Source organism: Oryzias latipes (assembly GCF_053564925.1).
Source record: "Oryzias latipes strain Hd-rR chromosome 1 unlocalized genomic scaffold, Olatipes_Hd-rR_3.1 chr1_Y".
Lineage (NCBI taxonomy): Eukaryota > Metazoa > Chordata > Actinopteri > Beloniformes > Adrianichthyidae > Oryzias > Oryzias latipes.
The window spans coordinates 3429816-3453523 of record NW_027616335.1 but is presented as its reverse complement, the minus strand read 5'-3'; the positions used below and the strand labels follow the sequence as shown (position 1 = coordinate 3453523).

Genomic DNA, 23708 nt, shown 5'->3' with positions numbered 1-23708 from the left:
GGGTCGCCACAGCGAACAAGTCGCATGGTAAACTTGGCAATGTTTTACGCCGGATGCCCTTCCTGACGCAACCTTCTCAAACCGGGCTTGGAACCGGCACAGGGGTAGAGAAGGGAACAGGGTGCAGCCCGGAATCGAACCCTGGTTTCACGGACGGAAGGCGCCGCAAACCAGCACGAGCTAAACCGGCTCCCCACTTCTGAGTTGTATTTACCAGGTATTATCAGTTTACACTCTTTCCTGCTAGCTTACAGCCCCTCACACCCCAACCTAACATTAACACTGTAACAACAATGGAGAGCAATGTAGGAGCCATCCAGCTGCATCAAATAGTAGCGCTTACGTCACCCTTACGGGCTTTTTCCAATGGCATTTTGTCGTCTGCTCCTGATTCACAACGATTTGAATAAAGAAATTCTCAGAAATTCAGCTTTAAGCTTGATTTTGAGAAAAATGCCACAAGAACATGTTAAAAGCACCATTTTTATCACAGTGGGTCTTTAAAGAAAACGACAGCTGCTGCACTGCGCCCCTCTGCAACCCGGCCGCTCTTTGTTTAGACAATGGAGGTCATTCAACACAATCCAGTGGAGGTCACTGTGTGAGGAATGAGCAGAGCAGAGGGGTCAGCTGCAACCAGGGGGATTCAGGACAGCCAAGTTTGGTCCCCACAGTTTATTTTGATTATCTTTTTACAAAAGGCTAAACTCCAATGTTCATAAATGAAACTACATCGGTCCAGACGCCTTGCTAACAGGGATATTTGTAAACTCGCAGGCTTTTTTTTCTGCCTCGACACATATAGGTCTTAATCCCCTGAGGGATGTCGGCTGGCAGGAGATGAGAGTCATGACGTGAGAACGGGTTTGTTTACATGTGGAGGCGGAAGAGGACTTACCGGTCGGCCGTGTATGCTCTCGTAGTAAAGAAGAGCTTTCTGCAGGGCGACTTTCTCCAATCCGATTTGGTCACGTGTCATGTCCTGTCAGCAGAGGAACTGAGTCAACACATTTGATGGCATTTGGTGTTGCAACACAACGTGTGGCGTGAAGTCAAGAGGCCTTTACAGAGTTGCATTTAGGGAGTTTTTACCTTGATGTCTTCAGGGCGGTTCACCTCCGCCCTTTTCTCCTGCAGCTTCTTCTCAATAGACTCCAGCGTGCTCTCCACCGGCGGCTTCGGTGCCTTCTCCTGCTGGGACTTCCTGTCGAGCTGCGAGCCGAAGCTCTTGGGCAGTGTGTTACTGCGCTGGCGTGTCACGGGAGGAAGATCCTCCTCCGACTTCATCAGCTTTTGTTCTGGAGAAAACAGCTTGAGTTATGGTTGGTTTGAGTCCATGGCTCGTGCTGAGGGGTCATGGGACTCACCTTTTAGCTCTTTACGGAGCCGAGCTAGTTCGTTGACCCATCGGAGCACCTCTGGGTTTCCAACTTTATCACTGTGGGATGGCTGCAAGGAAAGGAAGATGCGTCATGAAAGCGACTGCTGCACATCCCACAGTACCTTCAAGGAAAGTGGGAGCTTTGTGATCATTGTTAGTGATTACCTACCCTGTATTTACGGTCCTCCGCAAACCTATCCTCAAACCGCTGGATCTTCTTCTTTAGTATGTGAATTCTCTTTGTGAGCTGGGCAGAGGTCAGTTCCTCCCGGTCGTCCTCTCCAGAGCCCAGAGACGAACTCCTTCTGCGGCTAGACATGGATGAACCGCGCCGTAAGCACTCGCCATTCCCCATAACAACGGCAACGCACACAACTTCACCCTCCTACCTGACAAACGAGTGTGCGTTTGGCGGGGAGGGGGGCACTTCCGTGTCATCCAGGTACTGATGGCTGTGCTCGTAGGCGTAAAAACGAGGGGATACCATGGGGTCGCTGTCCTCCTCCAGGAGCTGGCGGATCAGACGGCCCCCGGCGTGAGGCGAGAGCCGAGCCTCTTCGCGATCCATGCTCTCTCTGTGTAGCGAGTACGCTGGAGCGGGTTCTACGGCGACACGCAAAACAAATCCACAGGATAGTCACACATTTTGTTAATCCTAGTGGGCAGATTCTTTTCAGTGAAACTCTTAATAAAATTTAAGGTTATTCATGACTTCAAAGAAGAAAAAGTAAACCACCACGATCATCAGCCCTGCAGTGTGAGAGCATTTAAATGACTTTTTAAATTTTTTCTCAAAATTACATTTAATTCAGAGTCAAAGGATAAAAACCTTCTTTGAACAGATCTTGTTTTTACAACACGCCCCCACCTCCTGCCTTTCTGCTCATCTCCTAGTTACAGTCTCTGCTGATAATTATGTCTGTAGGAAATAACCACGAAGAAAGCCCTGACGATCCCTGGACTATTACTGAAGCCAGGATCTCTGCGGGATAATGTCAGGGAGTGATCCCTGTTGTGAAGCGTTGTAATAAGCCTGTTTTTTTTAAAAACATTTGTCTGTTTCCACGCTGAGTGGTGACAAAACAAGAGAGAAGACAGCTGGGTTGTTCATCTAAAAAAAAAGAGGAAAACTGTTCCAGAAGCTCGGCGTGACTTCTTTTGTGAGAGTTGTGACAAAAAACACACATGGAAGATCTTGTGTCGGAATATAATGATCCGTTGTTGCACATAGAGCCATGGATAGAGGGAATAAAAACAAGCGCTGAAGGAAACCAACTGTCTATGCAAACACCCAAAGTGTCAGTATGCAAGTGTGGAAAAAATGACTATTTTTCTTATCTGAGGTGAATGGAGTCCTGTGGGGAAGGGATTTAGCTCAAATTCCACTTCTGGTGCCCCTGGAGGTCTACCTTTAATTTGGGCAGTTTATCAAGACGCCCCCCCCCCCCCCCCCCCCCCCTTCTGGTGTGAGCTCCGGCTAACAGCCGTAGGTTGAACCTCCAACCCTATGAAAGTCTGCCTTTGAGGCCCAAGCTTTAACTCACAGTAGCTGTGTCCTATAAGACTCTGTGGCATTTGAAATGAGTCTTTTAAATCAACCGCTTGCTGATGGTTCAGGATTAACTAAATTGATGAAACAAAATACTTGCCATTTCGGAAAAGGCTGAGCGTGTGCACGAGATGCTCAGTGGTTATGTTCCAGGTCGTTCAAGCATGTTGCTATGCACGAGAAAAGGTCATTCAGACAGCCGACTCGTTCTTCTGAGCAGTGAGGCTTACTGTTGCAGCAAAAACATATACATCTTTTTTTTGCTACAGCTGTGCCTTTTTTTCATAAATCAGGAAATATAATCCTCCTAAATTTACAGTAAATTGTGAATTCAAGACTTTGAAAAAAGACATGCTGGGCCAGCACCACATACCAGGGCACAATGGTGAGCCATGTCCTACAGTGGGCTTGCACTAAGACCCCCTGCATTACACTCCCATCCATCCACATGCTCCTTATTACAGTATGATAACCTATATGTGTTTGCAATCTGTTCTCTGGCAGGCCAGACTCCTCTGATGCCTGAAAGGCACCTTGAAAAAATTTCTTTTGAACCAGCTTGTCACAGTCCCATCATGCAGTGCAACGCAGTACTTTTAATATCAATTATGTATTCGCTACGCAGGAAAAATATCTAAACTATACATACTGGGATTGCAACCCAAGCTTTCATGCAAATAATGAAACTTCTGCAGCTTGGGAGCAGCATTTTCTTCCAAGTTTTTGCATGTTTGCATGCAGACAAATGCTTAAAAAAACAAGTGATTTTTTTCATGTAGCCGCTAGGGGGCTCCACTTGTCACGCAATTAAGTGTATTTGTGCTGCAACTGCAAAGCTCCACTGAAGGTAGGTTTTTGCGCCACAAATTTATGCAGGAGAGTTATGGGGACAGAAGGGCGTGCAGTTCACGTTGCTTTTACGCAAATCTTATGGATGAACCCGCCTGTTGTGGTCCACGGCATAAACCCGCGTCAATGTAGTTTTAAATGATCGGTTCCTTTCTGTGCAAACACTACACAAACACAGGATAATATATAGTCGGGGGGAAACATATAATGGAAATATTCCAGTTCTGTTCGTATACTATAGGAGTACCCCCCACCACCTAAAAAAAAACAAAAGAGAAGTGTGTACGCGCCCCCTCCAGAGCGCATGCGCGGACCCTTGGGCATCCACATGCCAATTTTCCTGAAAATGTACCACTTTTCTCCCTTCAATACTCCTTAGTTGGGCTACTTTAAAACAACACATTAAGCATTTAAGATACATCTTTACAGCTTAGCAAGAGGGCACTATGTTTTTAAAACCAGCTTTATTCAATTGCAACCCTCGCGCTCGCCTCCAACGACAAAACCTACAGCTGTAGTTTTTCTTTTTTGTCACACACACACACACACACACATTATATATATATATATATACATATATATATATATATATATATATATATATATATATATATATATATATATATATATATATATATATATATATATATATATATAAAGCGAGGAAATCCACCAACTAGTGATTTTATAAAGAGGTCCTTACAAATGTAGTTAAAGGAGCATGTGTGGCTGCAATAGGAAGAGGAGGAGGAGCAGGGGGTGTGCAGCTGCCCCCCCCCCCCCCACACGCACACATCACACCCATGTTTACAGATGTATATCATTTGGATGTAAAGGAAAATACAGTTGCAAGTCTTTCTACGGTCATGTTTACAGCGGCAGCCTCACCTCCCCAGCAGTCCTCAGTCAGCGCTGTCAGGTCGAGGCGAGGCACGTCCTCGCAGCTCGTCTTGTCTCGATCCGGGTCCGAGCTTCGTACCTCCACGCCCCCGACCCTCGCCGTGTCACAAGCAACGGGCGACTCCTGGATCTTCATCCTTAACGCCTGCACAACCATGAGAGTACAGAGAGTATGGCTCAACAACAACCTTCTGTCTAAAAGGATGTCTTTAAGTCAAGGGGAGACACGCACTCCATCCAGCCCAGCCCTTCTTTAGGGGGTGTGTCCTTCAAGCTGATAGGTTGCCTCCGGGGGCCTAAACTAACGCCCATTCGTCGTCAGCTGCGTCTTGACAGTAGAATCGGCTTTGATCCCGCCTCGCGCCTCCCCAACTCCCCCCATTCCCAACCGCCCTCCTCCCTCCTTCTGTTCTCTTCCCTCCACAGTAGTTTTCCTTTCCTGTCTCTGTGGGCCGTCATGCGTGGACTCGGCTCGGCGCTTGTAATGGTTTCACAGCAGCCGGAGCGGCGGGGAGGAGCCTCAGAGCAAGGGGGAGGGGTCAAACTGCCAGGACAGGAACGCAAACAGAATGTGCGCTGGCACACGTAGCCTGATTCCGGGATGTACTTTCTCTCTGTATCTGTACATAATTGCTGCAAACAATCAAGGATAAGACCCACAATACATATCAGATGTTAGAGATTATATTCCAGAGAGATAAAAAAAACTATTTTTCTTGTGTTTAGAAAGTAGGTAATCCCCCCCAATTTCTTTTTCAAATACATTTTTAAAAATTGTTTCAAAAGCACAAAAGATAAAGGCTGTAAATAGATCAAAGAAGCCACATCTTTCAGGAAAGAACCAGTTAGATCTGCCCAAAGCTGGGTGGTTTTTTTCAAGTCCCACTCTGATCACCTTTTGATCTAATGTAAAAGCATTTAGTGATCTTTTAATTATGATTGTAAAACCAGAGGTGTGTTGTTTTCTAGTACATAGTTTCTACTAGGGGTTTGTTAGAAATTCGAGACGGACCTGGCTGCAGACAAGATGGCGTGTGACATCCTTGACCGAAAGCGGAAATGATTGTAACTAACCCTAACCCCAAAGTGTTAAAATTTGTAGAAAAACTTTTATAGATGTTATAAACGTAACTTTTTGGGTCGCCAGTTAAAATAAAGTTTTTTTCAAGCCATATGAGGAACTTCTGGTTCCAGTTGAGGTCTTCCAGTTCTGGACGACATTAATGTCTCTTGGGAAATTTGCCTCTGAGTTGTGGGTGAGATTGTTTGCATGGAGTAAGCCTGTGCTCATTTCCCATGATCCTTTTGTTTACATGCTCTCCCCCACACAACCCCAACCTAATATTACAGCTGCAACAAAAATGGCAAGCAATATTGGAGTTATCCAGCCATACAGTTTTGAGTCAGGTGTCAACTCAGACTAGGAAAACAAAGACGTACACGGATCTAGTCATCTTCAAGTGGATGCATCAGAATGGAGCGGAGCAGGGAGCTTGTTCCAACTGCATTTTTTCATCTTCTCCTGATTCAAAACAATTTGAATAAAGAAATGCACAGAATTTAAATTTTGATCTTAATTTTTTTATATATTTACCCCTTCATCAGAAAAATGCTACAAGTACCTATTAACACACTAAAAAAACATAAATTTTCTCTGAGTGTGTCTTTCAGTTATTGTGTTGAGATTGTTGCAAAGAAGCATTAGGTGTGTGTGTGTTTGGGCTTCTGAGGATGGCTCAAGGCCAAGTTCTGGGAGTTATCAAGTCCCCTCAGCTGTTGCACGGGAAGCAACAGTGACGTGAGGTGAATTTTTAGAGGATACAAAGTGGACCCATTGCCCGGCCAGAACGTGCGAGCTGTGACCAACAAGCTTTAAAAGTCCCCCCTACCCGGCACCTACTGTCCCCGCTTGATGTAAAAAAATCTACTGTGTGCAGTTATGAATCTCTCTTCAGTCAACAGGTGCTTTATTACAGATCAACAGGCCTGAACAAGCACATTTATAGCACAAATTGTTACTTATATTGTAAACAAAAATTTTTATATTTTCTATTAATTTTGGGTGAATTTTCTTTCTTTAATGTGGTTTATTGCCAAGAAACCTGGTCTTACTGTTAAAAATCAAGTTTTCCTTGTTTCCGAGTATGATTGCTATAATTGCTTACCTCACACCTCCATCCTATTTAGTGAGTTTGTTTTGCTTTTTCATATTTAGTTGGGGGAGGTGGTCACTTTCTAAGTATTTCTCCTTTTAAATCGCTGTTAATCAAACTGTTGCAAAGAAGTTTGAATTAATGAGTGCATGCGCATGCAATAAAGCGTGCACATTAGCTCAGATGCCGGACATGTGCAGATGACACATTGCTGCATTCCCCACATTTTAAGTGTGTCCAAGGCTGGATTTTGTTGTTGGCCGCTCGTATTTAAATTTAAAATTAAAGTCCCATGTGAAATGTGTTCTCCGCATTTTTGTTCTCTTGCTGACCGAGTTTGATGGCTTGTTGTCCGGAATTAACCAGAGAGGGTAAAAATAAAAACAAGAATAAAATCTGGGGACCTTTTTTATAGTTGCCTCAATGAAAATAAAAAAAATATCATAAAGTTTAAATGGCAAATACTTATTTAGCACTTTTCTACCTACAAGGCCCAAAGTGCTTTACAGTCACAGACCCATTCACCCAGTCACACATTCACAAACTGGTGGCTGCTCTGCTGCCAAACACAGTTGCCCGCCTGCCACCAGAGGCAAGGTGGGGTTCAGTGTCTTGCCCAGGGACACTTCGACTCGTGCAAGGTGGGAATTGAACCTGCAACCTCACGATCATGGGTTGATGCCCTACCGCTGCACCACGGCCACCGCAAGGCCTGAGCAGGCTAGCTCCCTTTCCCGCAGTGGGTCTCTGTTTGGCCACTAGCTTGCCTCCTTGGAGCCGGCATAGTAATCCGGATCGCTCCAGCTCCATCAGCCCTTCGACAGCCTGTCCAGGGTGTACCCATCTTTGCCCTGGCTACTGTTGGGCAATTTGTTTCAGATGGGTACCACATTATGATGGGCCACTAAAATTGTGCTGCTGCCAGACCTTTGCACCGCGCCCGTCACTCAAATCACGCCGCAGGACTTCAGATCGCATCTGTACCATTGACTTAACATTAAAACTGTCCGCCTCTGCCCCATGAATCACGTTCGTTATGAACGCAGCTCAGCCGTAACCTGCAATCCTAAACTTAACTCTTTCTCTGGGTCTGTGCGACCAAGAAAAAAGTTCAGCACTGGCCGCACAGATTTGTGAGTAGTCACTTTCTTTGTGGCTTTTCATTTTATTTGTTGTGCAGGTGAATTCAACAGTCTGCATGTGCTAGCATATAACAGTTATGAGCCACAGCCAGTGCTGAATGCTGGTGCAATTTAAAGTAATTCAAACCATTTTAATTTTGTCAAAGGGCAGGGTCTGGTACACACATTCGTTTTGTCTTTCCACACATTGTTCAAACATTGCAGAAAATATAGTGATGGCAAGACATTTGAGCCATTTGAACTCTTTAACACATGAAAACACCCCCTTGGCTTGTCATTGTTTAAACAAACAACCTATTAAATTAGTAGAAGCTGTTTAATGATGGTTCTTTTTCGCTTCATTGGTCTGTCCAAGCGTGCCGTAAAATCAACAAGTTGGCAATGATTACTAGGTTAAAGGCTGTTTAAAGCGTTTGTGTGAAACGCTGCAGCATGCATCTGAAATCCGCTCTAGAGGGACGCATGCAAGTCGGCATGAGCGCAGATGTTACAGCTCCCATCGTCCTGCAGTGAACGACCATCTTCCAGATCCACGTGTGCACAAACTCACGCATTCACACCGCTGAAACATCAGCCAATCATGTGTTCAAGCACTTGAGCCAGGATTGGTTCATCACGAGGACTCAAGTGATGAGAAGGAGCGCCCCAGTTGCTGAAACAACACAGCACGTTTGTGTGTTTGGTGGGACTGGAGTTGAAATGATTACACAGTTTTTAAGCCACAGGTTCACACACAGAGTGTACAAACAAAGACAAGGACTTCTTCTCAACTGGCTAAAGAGAAGTGTACAATCATCTGCACAAACATCATAAGTCTATCTTTAAAGAGACCTGCGACTGATAGTACATTCTCTAATCTGAGTATGTGGACACACAGATAAGCTCACGTACATCCTCAGATATATTACCTGCTAAACTCTTTGCAGACTCATGGACATTTCAGATCTAGAAGTCTAGAATAAAAACCTTTCTAATCCTAAAAAGTCTTTAATAATAAGATCCCACCTATAAAAAAGACTTCTATTTTAAAAAGTTAACAAAGTTAATGTTAGAACGTTCAAGAGGAATCTATTGACCCACATCCTGTTCCTTTAACCTAAACCATATGTGCAAAAAGCTGTTGTTATTTTAATACTATTTTTTGAACACAAATGTTATTCTAAAAGTCACAGGATTCTGTTCTTCAGATTAATGAACTTTGGGGATTGATTTAGAAGACGTGTCTCTGCTCATCTGCACCTGAAGAACAGTCGGTAACGTGAACTTTATGAATATCAACGAAGAACTTCACTCCCTAAACACTTTTTGCTACTTCCCTAATACGTCGATTTGTTTGTTGTACATCGGAAATTCTTAGTTGTTCTTAAAAAGAAAATATATTTTGTTTGACACCCACAAAAGATGACAAATAGAAAAAAGTGCACTTACCTTAGAAGTTATTGAGAATGACGAAACTTAATATTAATACAAATATAGTCAGATCTACTTGCATTGATAAAAAAACATATCATTTTGATTTTATTGTGTATTATTATCAACTTTTTTAAAATCACCAACAGGTATTGAGATTTTTATTTAGGTGGCAGCAGTTTCTTGGTCAATGTTCAGTCCTTTGTTTAGATTTTTTTATGTCATTTTTTAAGCCAATTATGTCATAACGTTTAGTGTGATAACAGCGTTGTAAATAAACTTGATTGATTTATGCAATCTGGAGCTGACTGAACAAAAATATGACCAGGATGAACATGAAGAACTTATTGTTCAGAAGATTGTTAAAAATTTGAAAAAGGAAGAAATGCAAAACTTTTCATGCATGTCTGACTTTTAAGTGCTCCCATTCTTCAGTATTTCAAACAAAACTCTGTACTGCAAGTACATAAAGTAGTTTTTCAACAATTCCTGAGGTCACATATATAGTACGGCAGGGGTGTCAAACTCATTTTCACAGAGGGCCACATCAGCATATTTGTTGTCCTCAAAGGGCCAGATTTAACTTATACATGTAACTAAATTTGGTTAAAAATAAATGTAACTACTCTTTAATGTTAAATAACTAATTTAATTATTTATTGTAACTTTTTAAAGTGACAATTACAGTTGCATAGAAAACATATTTTTTCTTGTTACTTTAGCATAAATCCTTTTAAATTTGATTCTGTCAGGTTAGGTTATGTGGACAGCGTTTAAGTCCTAATGTATAGTTACCCGATCCGATATTTCAAGTCCAATTCCTCCTAGATATGAATAAATACACATCATTTTTATATTTAATTTTTAGAAATTAAAAACTCTCGCGGGACATGGCGGGTCACATTTGGCCCACGGGCCTTGAGTTTGACACGTGTAGTACGGGGTGAAGATCCTGTTTGAGTCTTGTTTAAAAGTCTACGGAGTCTTAATTTTGGTGTGGCAAATCTCTGGGTCCTCCTTCATCCTCCGCACCTTAAAAGCATCAGTGACTTTAAATGGACAGTGGATGTTTCCAAACAGCAGTGAAATATTTAACATATGCACCAATTGATATGAACACTCATCAAAGCATGAGGTCATCAAACAGACCAGATCTGCGTAGTAATTAGCCAAACTTAAAAGAAAAAGCTTAGCTGATGGTAACACATGTCTGTCACACTCCTGATGCAAACCAAGCATGGGTGAGCAGTTGGGAGGGAGCTGCACAAGCTCGTTCAGAGATCTGCAACATGCCTGCTCCAGATGGCAGCTCAGTGGCACAGTGTGGGTGTGGTGACAGAGAGGCAGCCTGCTCTGCAACGAAAATCCATCTGGTCTGCTCAGAAAACGATTCTGCATATTAGTTCAGTGCTGCACAGCTTTATTCTGTGTCTGGATTAACACTAAAGGTGAGCAGATGGAGAAAACGGCTTTGAATCCTTGAGTCCTTCGTGCTTTAATGAGGAATATCTGTGTGGTAATATCAGCTTGAAACATCATGAATTTTCTTTTTAGTTTAGAAATTCTTTATCACTAGGGATGTACTCTTTCCCAAACATCCAAATTTATGTGTAAAAAGTATAGAAAATGTTTGCTTCAGCCTATTCAGTCATGATTGAGACTTGGTCATCCTCCCTTACTCTGAGTTTCATTTAAAGCAATACTAATTTCCACCAGTTTTCCCTTTTTTAGGGATGTTTACTTCTGTTTATTATCTGGGACTACAATCAACACCAGCCGGCACAACCTGCCATTATAATAAACAGACTAATGAGAAGCGTTCCTACCTGTGAAGCAAATCCAAGACCATTTTTCCCCGTAATGTAAGTCCTGGAGGGACAAACACACAAACACACATAAGCAAAACACACCTCATCTTTGAACAGGCTGGCAGTATTTTACTGACACCTCAAAGGCACAAAACCCTCAAAGATCTAACTGGGACTCATGAGACATAAGATGGGTTAGGATAAACTTTAGCAGACTTATAAAACAAACATTTGCATTTTGCAATGCCCACCCAAGGCTGCTTGTTTGTGTGTTAAAACAGACACATTTCTTAAATAAAAAATGAGTGTGTACAGATGAAAGTGTTTTTTTTTTTACCCCCTGCACTCCCCTTATATCTTAGAGGTACATATTGACCAAAATTTGAGAGCCAGTGAATAAATGGAACGTGCAGGTCACGCAAACACTGTTATCAGAATGTTGCTTCTTTTTTCAAAAAGAGGTCAGTACATGCAAACATGTACAGCTCAAAAGTGGTAGAAAAAATTTAGACAGGAGTTAAAAATGGGAACATTTACCCTTTGCGAAGAGTGTCCATGTGATTTTCATCGGGTCCTTCGCCAACAGCCTCTCTAAACTGCAAGCAAAGAAATTCATTATTTAGACTGTCAATAACAAATGAATTAATCAGTTTCTACTAAAAATAATGTTTATTGTTGAACCAAGAATAGTCATGCTTCACAACTTCTTCCATCACTGTACTCAGTATTCAGGTTTTTATGGGGTTAACTATTCAATTCAATTCAATTCAATTCAATTTTATTTGTATAGCCCAAAATCACAACAACAGTCGTCTCGATGGGCTTCGAAGTAAACATGAACTCAAAAGGATCATGAATACAAAGAGTTCATTAGGAAAATACTAAAATGAACTAACAAACTGACTAAGTTATACTGGCATCCCTGCCCTTAGACCCCCCTAGCAGAAATGTTTAGGATTTTGTGTGTTTTCAAGCATTATTTTCAGACTGAATGCCTAAAAGCAATAAAAGTCAGTTATATTTAACCCCCTGATGTAAATTTATATATTTCATGCACATTTAATCATCACTGTTGCAGTTTAGCTTCTAGTAAATTTTATACCATCAGGAGTGGTTTGATTGATTTGATTTGATTGATTGACTAATTGATTGATTTGTTGATTGATATCCGAACCCAAAATAAAACAGATAAACATGACAAACAGAAAGTAATAAAGTGCTTGAAAAGAGTGTGTAAAGGAAAAATCTTATTAACTCCTCCTATTAACTCTATTTTTAAACATTAAACGTAAAATTATTGCTCATGTAAACACCAAAGAATGACAGATAAAAGCCTAAAATGTACAGATGGTGTCACTTACTTACATATTACCATATCTCTAATAGGGAATACATAATAAATGTTTTTATGAACAGAATGTACGACTGACTTCTCACGACATTCTCAGCGGATTTCAGTTATTTCATTGGATTTTAGATGAAAGAAAATCTGTTTTTCACATTTTTAAGTTTAAATTTTTATTTAATCAAGACATAGACCCAACCCCTTCCAGAGTGTGTACAGCTTTCAATTACAGTAGAGCTCATTTATTCTTTTTGTATAAATTGGTCCCAACATTTGATGAAACACCTGTAAGCCAAAACTCCAGCTTTCAGAGGCTTTGATCACTCTGGGTGGCTCCTGACCTAAGGGGCTTACATTCTCGGACACAGCTGCTCCATCCAAAAGGGACAGCTCCTGTCCAACCCTTTCTGTTATCATATGTCATTAGCGCTGTTACATAAGAGGCTGGCATGCCGGAGAAACCCCCCCACAACATATCAATCTGCCCATTTGCAGTTCTGTTCCTTGAATGTGAGAGTATAGGCAGTATTTTTCAGTAGATCGGTACATCAAAAGGCTGTGAAGTTTGACTTTATGTGATCAAGTCAAAAGCTGCACTTGTACTGTCAGGCAGGGTAGCAGAGAAATTAGCACAGCGGCTTGCTCTCTTTTTTTGTAAGTGTGTCACAAATCAAAAATTAACAAAACTACTTTCTCATTAGAAGAATAAACTAACCACCTTTTTTATATTTATCAGCTACAAAGCATAAAAAACTTTTAAACGCAATGTATCACCAAGTCCTAACTGAGTGACTCATAATTTAATTCAAATTAGAACTTCAATCTGATTAGTTAGCATTTAATTAGCATGTTAAAATCATAATTTAATTTTATGATGTGACAGATGGTCTGTTAACCAGCACCATCTGGAAAGCCCTGATTGGGAAAAAGGTGTTTGAAGAGGTGCACATGGTTCCCAAAAAAATGTTGGCTGCTGAATAAACAACCATTTGAATTTTCAAATTCTGTTGTGTAGTAGGTTTCCCCAATCAGAGGATGTCCGGTTCTGTTGCACACTGATCATGCAAAAGCTAACTGGTGCAAAAAAGATAAACATGTAAGTAATGAAATGAATGAAAAAATAGAAGATCCAAAGGTTTAAATTAATAGGTAGGCTTGAGATTTGTGGCATCAACACTGATGTGCATCCAATCAAAGATAAAAAAGTCTTGTTTAAATTTAATTGGTTAAAAAAGGTACAATAAGGGTCTAAACAAAGACTAGTCCCAATAAGGTGAGACAAATGTTTTAAATCTGGTTCTACGATATGATCAAAGGTTAGTGGTAAAGCATGAACTGGTCATAGTCAAGCTTTTTGCGAGGGGTCTGTGCAGCATATATAAAGGTCTATGCAAGATTAACAGAGGATCATTTGAAAATTATTTTTTTATAGATTTTTTTTATTTTAGTAGGAATAACTCCTGCAGGCTAAGCTGTTAAAACAAGCTTCTGAAAGTCCATAATGTCATGTCCTTTAAATAGAACTGTTGTTTCAGTCAAAATGGAGAAAAACAGCTGAGTCAGTGGAGCCGCTACAGTCCTCCCTCTAAGGCACAGGTTTAAATATTTTGTTTAAATGGGACTACGGATTAGACTGTACACAAAATCTAGCTAGTCCTTGGAATTATGAACCTTAATCTGTGTAATTTGGGAATGCCCCATTAAACAAAAGCCCTTTATGTGAATACCAGTTTTTCAACGTCTTTGTCTTTGGGAGCGTTGCTTCAGGTCAAGGTGATTTCAAAAGAGCACACCATGTCTGTTTTAGTTTAAGTTTTTCTTTTAGAGTTAAGATTTTTTAAGATGGTAAACAATAAAGATGTGTTCATTTTAGAAAAAGTTTGTAGTTGCAACACTATGTCCAATGTGAAAAATGTTTAAGTCTGCACTCAGACTGCAGTCAAGTGGAATCTCCTGTTTTGAACCAAAATCATGTGACTACAGGTCTCTCCAGTTATTGGTCAGAATGCAACTAGAGGCGGAAATTATGGAGAATTTGTTCCGGATTATTGGGGGAAACGAAATCTGGTTCACTTTAAGAGAACCAAATATATCCAGTCTGAATACACCATATGGTTGAAAAAAAACTACTTTCAATAAAATAAATGTATTTTGCTCTATGTATTATCAACCCCCCCCCCCCCCACACAATTTATGGCATGAAATAGGGTATGGAAAATTGTGCCTTGTTATTTTCTTAACTAACATTTGATAAAAAGTATGTTCTGTCCCTTCAGCTTAAGTATATTCAAGCTGCAGCTAACCGCCACCTAAAATTTGAAATAGCATTTGGATGACTTATGGAAAAACTAACTGTCAGCATGACACTGCCCCCCCCCCCCCCCCCACTCCTTAGATTTGGACAGGTATCAAATCTCTTTCTTTTTTTAACTGCAAAAGTACTGACAGTCGTCCAAAAAACCCTTGTCAAACACCAGATTTAGAGGAAAAAGATCTGAATTTCATGAAAATATATGTTGATACTTCAGAATTTAGAAATTAAAAGATAAAGAGAGTTAAGAGATTAAAAAATGTTTGGACTTACTGTGTGGCCGGCCTGGTTTTCAATGAGCTGTGCTGTTGTTGGGCTGTGTGAAGACTTCCTGGACCTGGGGATTTGCTCACAAGTGCCACTCTGGCTTCCCGGTGAGACCTCACTTCCAACCGTGTCCTCTACCAAGCTGTTTGAACTGCTGCCAGCGCTGGATGGGATGTTTTCTTTGTTGTTTTCTGTTCTGTTGGGCGCAGCTCTGTTCCCAAACAAAAAAAAAAGACTTATTTTGCACCGTCTGTATCAGCGTGACAGTGACTGAATTGTAGCATCTTGAACACACCAAATGCCAGGGTTATGCTGGTGGCTCACTTATATCTTCATAAGCAGATAATGTGCTGTTCAGCATTTGTGTTAATTCTGTTTATGGTCCACATTCTTCCTGATATTCTCTGTGTTTACCAGACACCTTTTAAAAATCCCCATGCCACCAATCTGTAACATCTTTATCAACAAAGATTAGCTTCTCACTGGGGTGACAAGCTGGTAATGTTAATGTCTTTGGGCTTGCTTTTCCAAAAACATCATCTTTTTCCACAAGTGCCTGAGGTTAGGCTTTAAATGTTATTCAGTCTTAGTAATGTGTCATTTAAAAACAACTAATTTAGCTTAACAATAAACCTATGAACATGTGTAAATCAAAGTTTTTTCATATGAGACTCCAATCAGGAAATAACTATCTTAAAGACCCCCTCCAATCATCTTTTGATTCATTTTCATGCCGTTCCCAGTGGTCTTTTGATTATGCTTCTGCCATTTTTAGCCAAAGTCCTAAACCTGTGGAGTTTTCTAGTTCCTGCAAAGCAGTAATTCATCAGAAATTTGCCTCTGAGTTGGCATGGTGTAAGTCTTCCCTAATTTCCCATCATCCCTTTATGTAAGATTTCTGCCGCTAGCTTACAGACCCTAACTACCCCAATCTAACATTAGCAACATCAGAGCGATCCAGCTGTACAGTTTTGACTCAAATGCCAATTTGGGATCTATTTGTCTGCAAGTGGATGCGTTGGACTGGAGTGAAGGAGGGAGCTTGTGACCCTGCCTACTCTAGCACTCATGTCACTGGAACAGGTTCTTTCCAACAGCATGTTTTCATCTGCTCTTGATTCGAATAAATACATTTGCAATTTTAATCTGAATTTTCTTTATATATGCCCTCCATCAACAGAAAAAGGCAACAAGAACAGGTTAAAAATGCCAAAACTTGATGTTTTTAGGCTTGAGGTCAGGGTTTGGGAATACTTCCTTAAATATTTTATTTTAGATCTGTACGGTAAGTATGTTTTACAGCTGGGATATCGATGGCAGTGATAACAGAAATGGGCTCACATGGTGGAATGTGAATGACATCCGTCTTAAACTGAAGTACCCTTTTTAAAAAAGCCACACTTCTTAGTACTATTTAATAACAAGCTTCCATATAAGAATGCCAAGAGTTTTTTTCTAAATAAGAATCTTTCTTTGTCTTAATCTGCATAGAAGTGACTGCTTATCAGTTTAGCAGTGACCGTAACTGTTTAAACTTGTTCTCACACTGCACCCTAGCTTGACCAGGGTGTGCCTTGGAATGCTTTAAAAGCCGTTATTTATAGGAATATATAACATTTACACAGACAGACAAAATGTTTTGTTTTCATATCAAGTTATATAAGTACATTTTTTACACAAAGGTATGCCTTTGGTTTGGATTTTTTCTTTTGCTTTTGGTGGTTTTGCTGATGTTTAGTTCTGGTCACACCTGGTTTGTGAAACTAATCATCACAGCTGCCTTCACTTTGTTCATTTGATCTCCACTGATTTATTGTTGCTCTTTCTCAAATCCTTCATGTCACCGCATTTTCTTCCAGTCATTTTATAGGTCAGTTATGTTCCAGTTTAAATAGATAATTAAAAAAAAGTTTCACTTTTACGACAGAGTTTTAGGGCCACCAGTATTTCTGATTTTGTCAACAATCTTATTCATGTGTTTTCTTTTTTTTTTTTTTACTACATTCACTCAAAAACAAACTTAGCATAAATTTGTTACAATATAAGTTGCAATGCCTCTCTCACACAAATGTTATTTTAATTTTATTACAACCATCTGTACCCCACCAGAGGGTTTTGGTACAAATCTCCACAGTGTTTCTGACAACATTTGTATAGCAATGTCTCAGAATTACTGCTTTTAACCTAAATTGTGTTGCAAATGTAAGATTTTGTGGTGTCTGTGCCCCAAACAACACATTTACAGCACAACACACAAAGGAACATTAAAACTAACTATTATTTCATTTTACAGCAAAGAAATATGTTGTTGCTGCTTTACACAGATCACTGGTTTTATGCCGACACCATCAACTGTACCTGTTTTTTTCTTGGAGGCCCTCTTCCTGTTGCTCCCTTTGGCGCCGGCGTCTCTGCCGTGCGGTTGGCTTCACCCTTGGGCTTGAAGGACACGTGGTGGACTCACAGCTCTCTTGAGGTTGATCTGCTATTGTGTTTGCACTAAAGACATGCTGCTCCACTGCTGAGCGAATGGTTTGGTCTAGGAAACTTTTAGGGGAAAACTGTGATTAGATAAATGTAATAAAAGAAAACTTTTTTCTGAAAAAACAAACTCATTTTGTGAATGAATGAGGCAAGGCTGCATTGTTGTCTGTCAAAGTTGAAAAAAAAAAAAAACTTACTTTGTTGTGTCTGGTTTGCAGCGGACAGGGTGGAGGTGGTTGCTGCGAGGAAAACAAGGGGGGGGGGGTTAATGCTTCATAAAAGAATTGGTCACAACAGGTCACTGAGCAACTCTGAAAATCCCCCCAGGGCTTTGGGAGCTGGCCCTGCGTGATCCAGGCATCTACGTGCCTGTGTGAATGTTAACCTCAGCTGTGATCAGGCTTTAAGTGGGTCCTGTGAGAGCGAGGTGGCCGGTTTCTATGACTACCAGTGTCCATGAACAAATTAGCAGCGTTACCCCAGTCGGTGACGTCATGTACAGTTTATTTATTTTTTAAACACATAGGTAGGTCTTTGCGAAGACAATAACAGTAATTAAAAGACTAAATGAAAGGAGTTGAGGCTGATTCTGCAACTTTCTACTCATAAATTAAAGTAAAAAAGTAAAGCTTTTGTTTTTTTTATCTAGTCAAAATTCACTGGGTGCACCCTTTCAGGTATGTGGTAGTTTTGTTAAAGGAGAGAAAAATATTCTTTCATCCGATCAAAAAACCATTCTTTGATGGTTTTTAACCAGAAATGTTTGAGAGACTATTTTTTATTTTCTGCAACAATGATTGCAGATTTGCATTATTTGCAAAATTATGCTGACATGTTGATTAAATATGTTTGGGATTTAAACGTAATTTTATTTTATTTTTAGTTTTAGCAAGAAACCAAAATAAATGTTTCTTTAAAGTCAGACTCCCATCATCTTTTGATCTATTTTCAAAGCATTCCCAAAGTGTTTTATTTTATTTATGATTATGCTATTTTTTTTAGCTAAAACCAACAAGCCTGTATCTAGGACATAACTTCTGCAGAGCAGCAAGAATTCATTATAATTTGTCTCTAAGTTGAGGGTGGGACCATCAGCGCGGAATAAGCCTGCTGTCATCTCCCATCATCCCCTCATTTATGCTTTTTCCTGCTTGCATAAAGCCCCCTCACACCCCAAAGCTAACATTAGTTGTGCAACAAAAAGAGCAAGCAATATTGGAGCCATCTGGTTGTAAAGTTTTGAGCCAGACAGCAGCTCAGACGAGGAAAATGAAGATGTACATGGATCTATTTGTCTGCAGGTTGATGCTTTAGAAAGGAGTGGAAAAGGAAATTCATTGCCTGTCATTTACAGCACCTACGTCACTGTTGCAAGCTTTTACCAACAACATTTTTGATTCACAATGATATGAATGCCCTAATTTTTAGAAATGCAATTTTAAGCTTAATTTTCTTTATACAAATCCTTCATCATGAGACAAAAATGTCACAAGAACATGTTAAAAACTCTAAAAATATAATTTTCAGTGGAGTTGGGCTTTAACATGTTGACACTCAAATTAAAAAGTTCTCTGCTTTTTGCAATCTATAGAAATCTTACCTTGTAAATAACATCTGAAATGCTGAGATTAAATTAAATCTAAAGATGACAAATTATTATGTTTCTTAATCGGGCATATGCACTAAAAACAGATTGCTTAGATTATTACATTTAAAGTAAACACTAAAAAAAAGAATAAAGAGAATTTAAGAAAGGGTCAAAGCTGTTTTTACTCTGACTTCAGCTTTACCTGGATTTCAGCTCACTCAGCACACATGACAAAGAGTTAAAAATATGTTCAGTAAACAGTTGTGTTAGCAGTGATAGCATGGTTTGGCAGTGGTCCATGTCTGAAGCACTGATAAAAAAGAGATAACAATGTATAGCCGGTGCAATGTGAAGGTTGTCCCGCAGAAGCTCTGCAAAACAACTTTCTAAAAAGCTAAGCAAGGACTTTTGCTGTTTTTCCATTGCCATGCAAAGTGAGGTTATGACTACAGATTTGAATACCACCTTAAAATCAATATGCAATACTAACATAAAGAAATTGGTCATCAGTTTAGTGAGAAAATTTGAAAAGTAGTAAATTTCTAAAGTTATATGTCGCTGAGAAAGCAGGTTAAAACAACCAAAAAAGGAAGGCTTAGATTGTTGTTAACCTTGGATCTTGAGCTAAAACTTATCAGGAGTAGCAAACACACCGGTCATTTATCGTGCAGTAGATAAATGAGACGGGGCAGATTCTGAAGCCTTTTAGAATTTTCTAGAACTTGTCTCCTCCATATTGTCACAGCAACATGCAATACTTAGCCTGCATTTATATTTCTAAAGTACAAACACACGATTATCGTGCCTCTAGGAACTGTTACAGTCTGACACTTGACTCTCCAGAGTAGTTTTATAATTAACCTTGACAAGAGGGTTTTATGACTCCTAACCTTTTAGCCTTATGAGAACTAAACAGTGCACTTTTGTTTATGATTACATTTTAGATTATACTAAAAAAACACATTATGTTGGGAATCTGTTTATCTGATGGAAGAATTAACCTAAATGTATTAGAAAAAGTGTGTACTGCATGTTTGATGGCCATTTCAGACACATGAGAGTTTCTAAATGTTTCTTTTTTTACAGCCAAATAAAGTATTAGTGGTTGTCTAACTCTTGCAAAACCATGAGATTTGTGGGTGCATTTTAGTGCTAATATTGTTAATATTGTCCCTGTTCTTTATTTTATCATCATGATATCTTAATATGATAGTTTTGTGTCAGGCTACATCAGCTTTTTTCCTAATGCACTTACTTCCTTGCCAAGTTAGAACTGTGGCTTGGAAAGCTGAGTGTCACTGCTTGTAAGAATCAAAAGAGAAATATTACGCAGTCAAATTTCGTGCTTCAATGGGCCTTCAGGCTGAACCAGGACAGAATTTGTCACAGTTCAATAGAAGGACCTGGCATCCCGTCTACAGTTAACTTTGTTCCAGTGACTTCATTTTAACTACAGAGGTCACAGTATCAAACAGCTTTAGAATGAGATAGTTGTGCTGCTTTGTGGACAGTAGAATGTGTCATGAGTCACTGCAGCAAACTCATGACAAGAATATCACAACCAGAATAGAAGTGTGTAAAGTCATCTTTTAATAAATAACTTGAAGAAAAACGCCACCAGGTTTAGTTCAGTACCTAATTTGATTAGTGACACACACGGTACAAGTAAGAAGTATCATGGAGCAGCGTATAAGAGTATTTTTTTGGAGTAACAGTCACAGCAGGAAAAGAAATCCATATTATATTAGAAAAAAATCATATCGATGGCACTCCTGAGTATAAGTCGCACACCTTGCCAACCTATGCACAAAAAAATGTGATAATTCGCATTAAAGACTTTCCAGTCTTTTAATTCTTCAAATAGCCCTCAAGAGAACACATTTATTATGAAATTGACTTGAGACGATATAATAATTTCTAACAAATATGGATTTGTCAATGAAAACATTCTTAAACTTAAAAAAAAAAATCTTTTTGTAATGCATGGATAATTGTGGGTTTCAAGAGAAAAAACAAGGTTTGAATTTTCTTTTCTTTCCTTTGACAGAAAGCACACATTAAATGAGAATGACTTTTTTGAAACCTATTTCTAGATGTACACAGCTATTTTTTTTAAATCTATTAAACAATTTTTAAAGATGCAAAGTCTTATTAAAACATTTTACATTTTTTAGCAGAGCAGCAGAATCCAATCCCAGAAACTTAATCTGAAGGCCTTAAAATGGCCAATAACTTAATGACCATGTTTTTCTTAAATCTTCGATCCTAGCTAAATCTTAGATCAAATCTTTTTATCTATTTTTAAAGCGTTCCCAGTGGCCTCATAATTAGGATTATGCCGTTTTCGCTCAAATATATTAAGAAAACAACTGTGGTTTTCTAGAACATATTTTCTGCAGAGTGACAGTAGTTCATCAGAAATTCACCTCTGGGTTGTGGGGACTGTTAGCACACAGCAACCCCACCCCCATTCAGCAGAATTCAAAATTACAGAATAAACTTGCTTTTGAAAAAGAGCCTGTGTTTAACACCTCTTTCAGAAAAAAGCGTTACAAATACACAGATGGTGAATAATAACTAAAAGCTATAATACAGATTGGCCGAAGATGTTTATCAACATGTGCTAACCTACCGGTAGATTTTTAAAGATGTTGCCTCCTTGGCCGGTCAGTCATGTTTACTTTGTGACATGGTGCAAATATTTGATGATCTGGAAACTAAAACTTACTAGTAAAATAAAATTTACAATATTCTCTCAAAATGTTGCCCTATTGTTAGACTGTAATATATTGAAGCTTCCTCAAAAATGTCATGTTTTGTAAGAATAAATATATTGAATATGAAACTTGAACTATTACAAAGTATGGTTTCTAGTCTGTCTCCCCAATGACCAGTTAAAATCTTTGAATATTGACAGCTTTGCTTTTGTGTTTAGTGGTGCCTTAAAGGTTTGCTGAACTGTCAAGTGCGGTCTGTAATGATATGTTTGGCATTTGAACTCCAGCCCTGCTTCTGTAGTGCTGCGTTTGTATTTAAAAAAAAGGAAGCAATGCATCTCATTGTATTGCAAAAACCAGTAGAACTGCTTAGTACAATTGCATCACTGTGAGCCTAATCATTTGCTAAACTCCTCTGCAAACAAAAGTAAGCGCAAAATATCATGCTACTGCTAGCACCTGTGTTGACATTTCAGAGTCAACTGATCTTTATAGGCAGAAAAAAACCCTCTGTGGTGGAAACAGCTCCAAAGCTTTCATAGCGGAAGCTTACACCAGCTAAATCCCAAGCAGTGTGTACCCAAGGACGTCCGCTCAGGTAATCCAGTATTACACCACAGTCACATATTAGCCAGAATCCTCAGAGTCTTTAGTCAACACACACTGAGAAACATTACATTCATTGATGATCTGCTTTGACTGGGCTAAGGCTAAGCTCCCACGCAACAGCCTAAGAGTTTGTGCATGGCAAGGAATGCAAGTGGACTTTGGTGGATGGGAAAGTATGCAAGAGAATGAAACTTAGTAGGCCATGGAGTCAGATTTTTTTTTTAAATAACTTCGCAATTTCATACCATTTTTGCCCCAAACACCCAAAAGTTTATCAGCTTAAATAGGTTTTGTTGATGTCACTTAAATCTTAGTATGTGCAAGAATAATATGGCAGAATATCTAAAAATGTTCAGACCCTGGACACCATATCAGAAAGAACAGCAAAGAAACATCTTTTGAGCTTTTGAGGGAAATAGAGTAAAGGACTGACTGTAGAAGAGGTCACTGGCACTGTCTGCACAAGCTGCAGGTTTTAGCTCAAAGTACAAATGAAGGGAATGACCACAGTCATTATCATAATCACTCTTATTTTCCTCAGCTACTTTAAGTCCTGTCTGGGAAAGTTATAGTCGGGTGTTCATGTTTTAATGAGAGGAAATGAGTTAAAGTGGTGAGGCAAAGGAAATGAAAAACAGCTGACAAAAAACAACAAAAACACTTGACCATGTGTCTGAGTGTACTGAATGTTCTGTTATGGTAGTACACTTGAGAGTTTGCAGTCTCACTGACAGCTCAGATGTTATCCATTCATTTCAAGAAAAACTTGCTCTTTTGCTTTGAAATAAACACGTACCCTCTCACAGTTGTGAGCTATTACAACTATTTCTCCCTGTTACTGTAACTTCACCTGTGCAAACACATGCTATGCTGGGTAAAATCGGATTATTAATGTAAATCTTGCTCTATTTATAAAGCATAAAGCAGGATTTTATATTGTGAAATAGAAAAGAATTCAAGCAAGTTATTTTAAAACAAATATTTTGTCTATTTGCAGTTATTTACTTAACTTTGTTATTAAACTGACTACAAGGGCATGTATGTGTTGAAGCATTCACACATACAGAAGAAAATAATGTAGAACCAGAAAAAGGTGGATCCATTTGAATCTTCAGTGGGAACAGTGACATCACAACTGGGCGTGTTCAATTCTATTTAATAGAATTGTGTTTGCTGTACACAAGCCCCTTTAAAA

General features: G+C 39.4%; 1 protein-coding gene across 2 annotated transcripts in view; it reads right to left on the bottom strand.

The window, feature by feature from the left end:
- LOC101172635 (protein FAM13A) overlaps positions 1–23708 on the bottom strand; it is a 51704-nt gene that overhangs the window by 4145 nt on the left and 23851 nt on the right. For both annotated transcript variants that reach the window (XM_011476476.4, XM_011476481.4), the window contains exons 11-21: positions 17797–17838; positions 17474–17662; positions 15122–15326; positions 11730–11788; positions 11211–11253; positions 4668–4824; positions 1771–1984; positions 1551–1692; positions 1368–1449; positions 1093–1298; positions 899–982 (exon numbers count right to left, since the gene is read on the bottom strand). In XM_011476476.4, the coding sequence (XP_011474778.3) occupies positions 899–982; positions 1093–1298; positions 1368–1449; positions 1551–1692; positions 1771–1984; positions 4668–4824; positions 11211–11253; positions 11730–11788; positions 15122–15326; positions 17474–17662; positions 17797–17838 (1423 nt within the window). The remainder of the gene's footprint in view (positions 1–898; positions 983–1092; positions 1299–1367; positions 1450–1550; positions 1693–1770; positions 1985–4667; positions 4825–11210; positions 11254–11729; positions 11789–15121; positions 15327–17473; positions 17663–17796; positions 17839–23708) is intronic.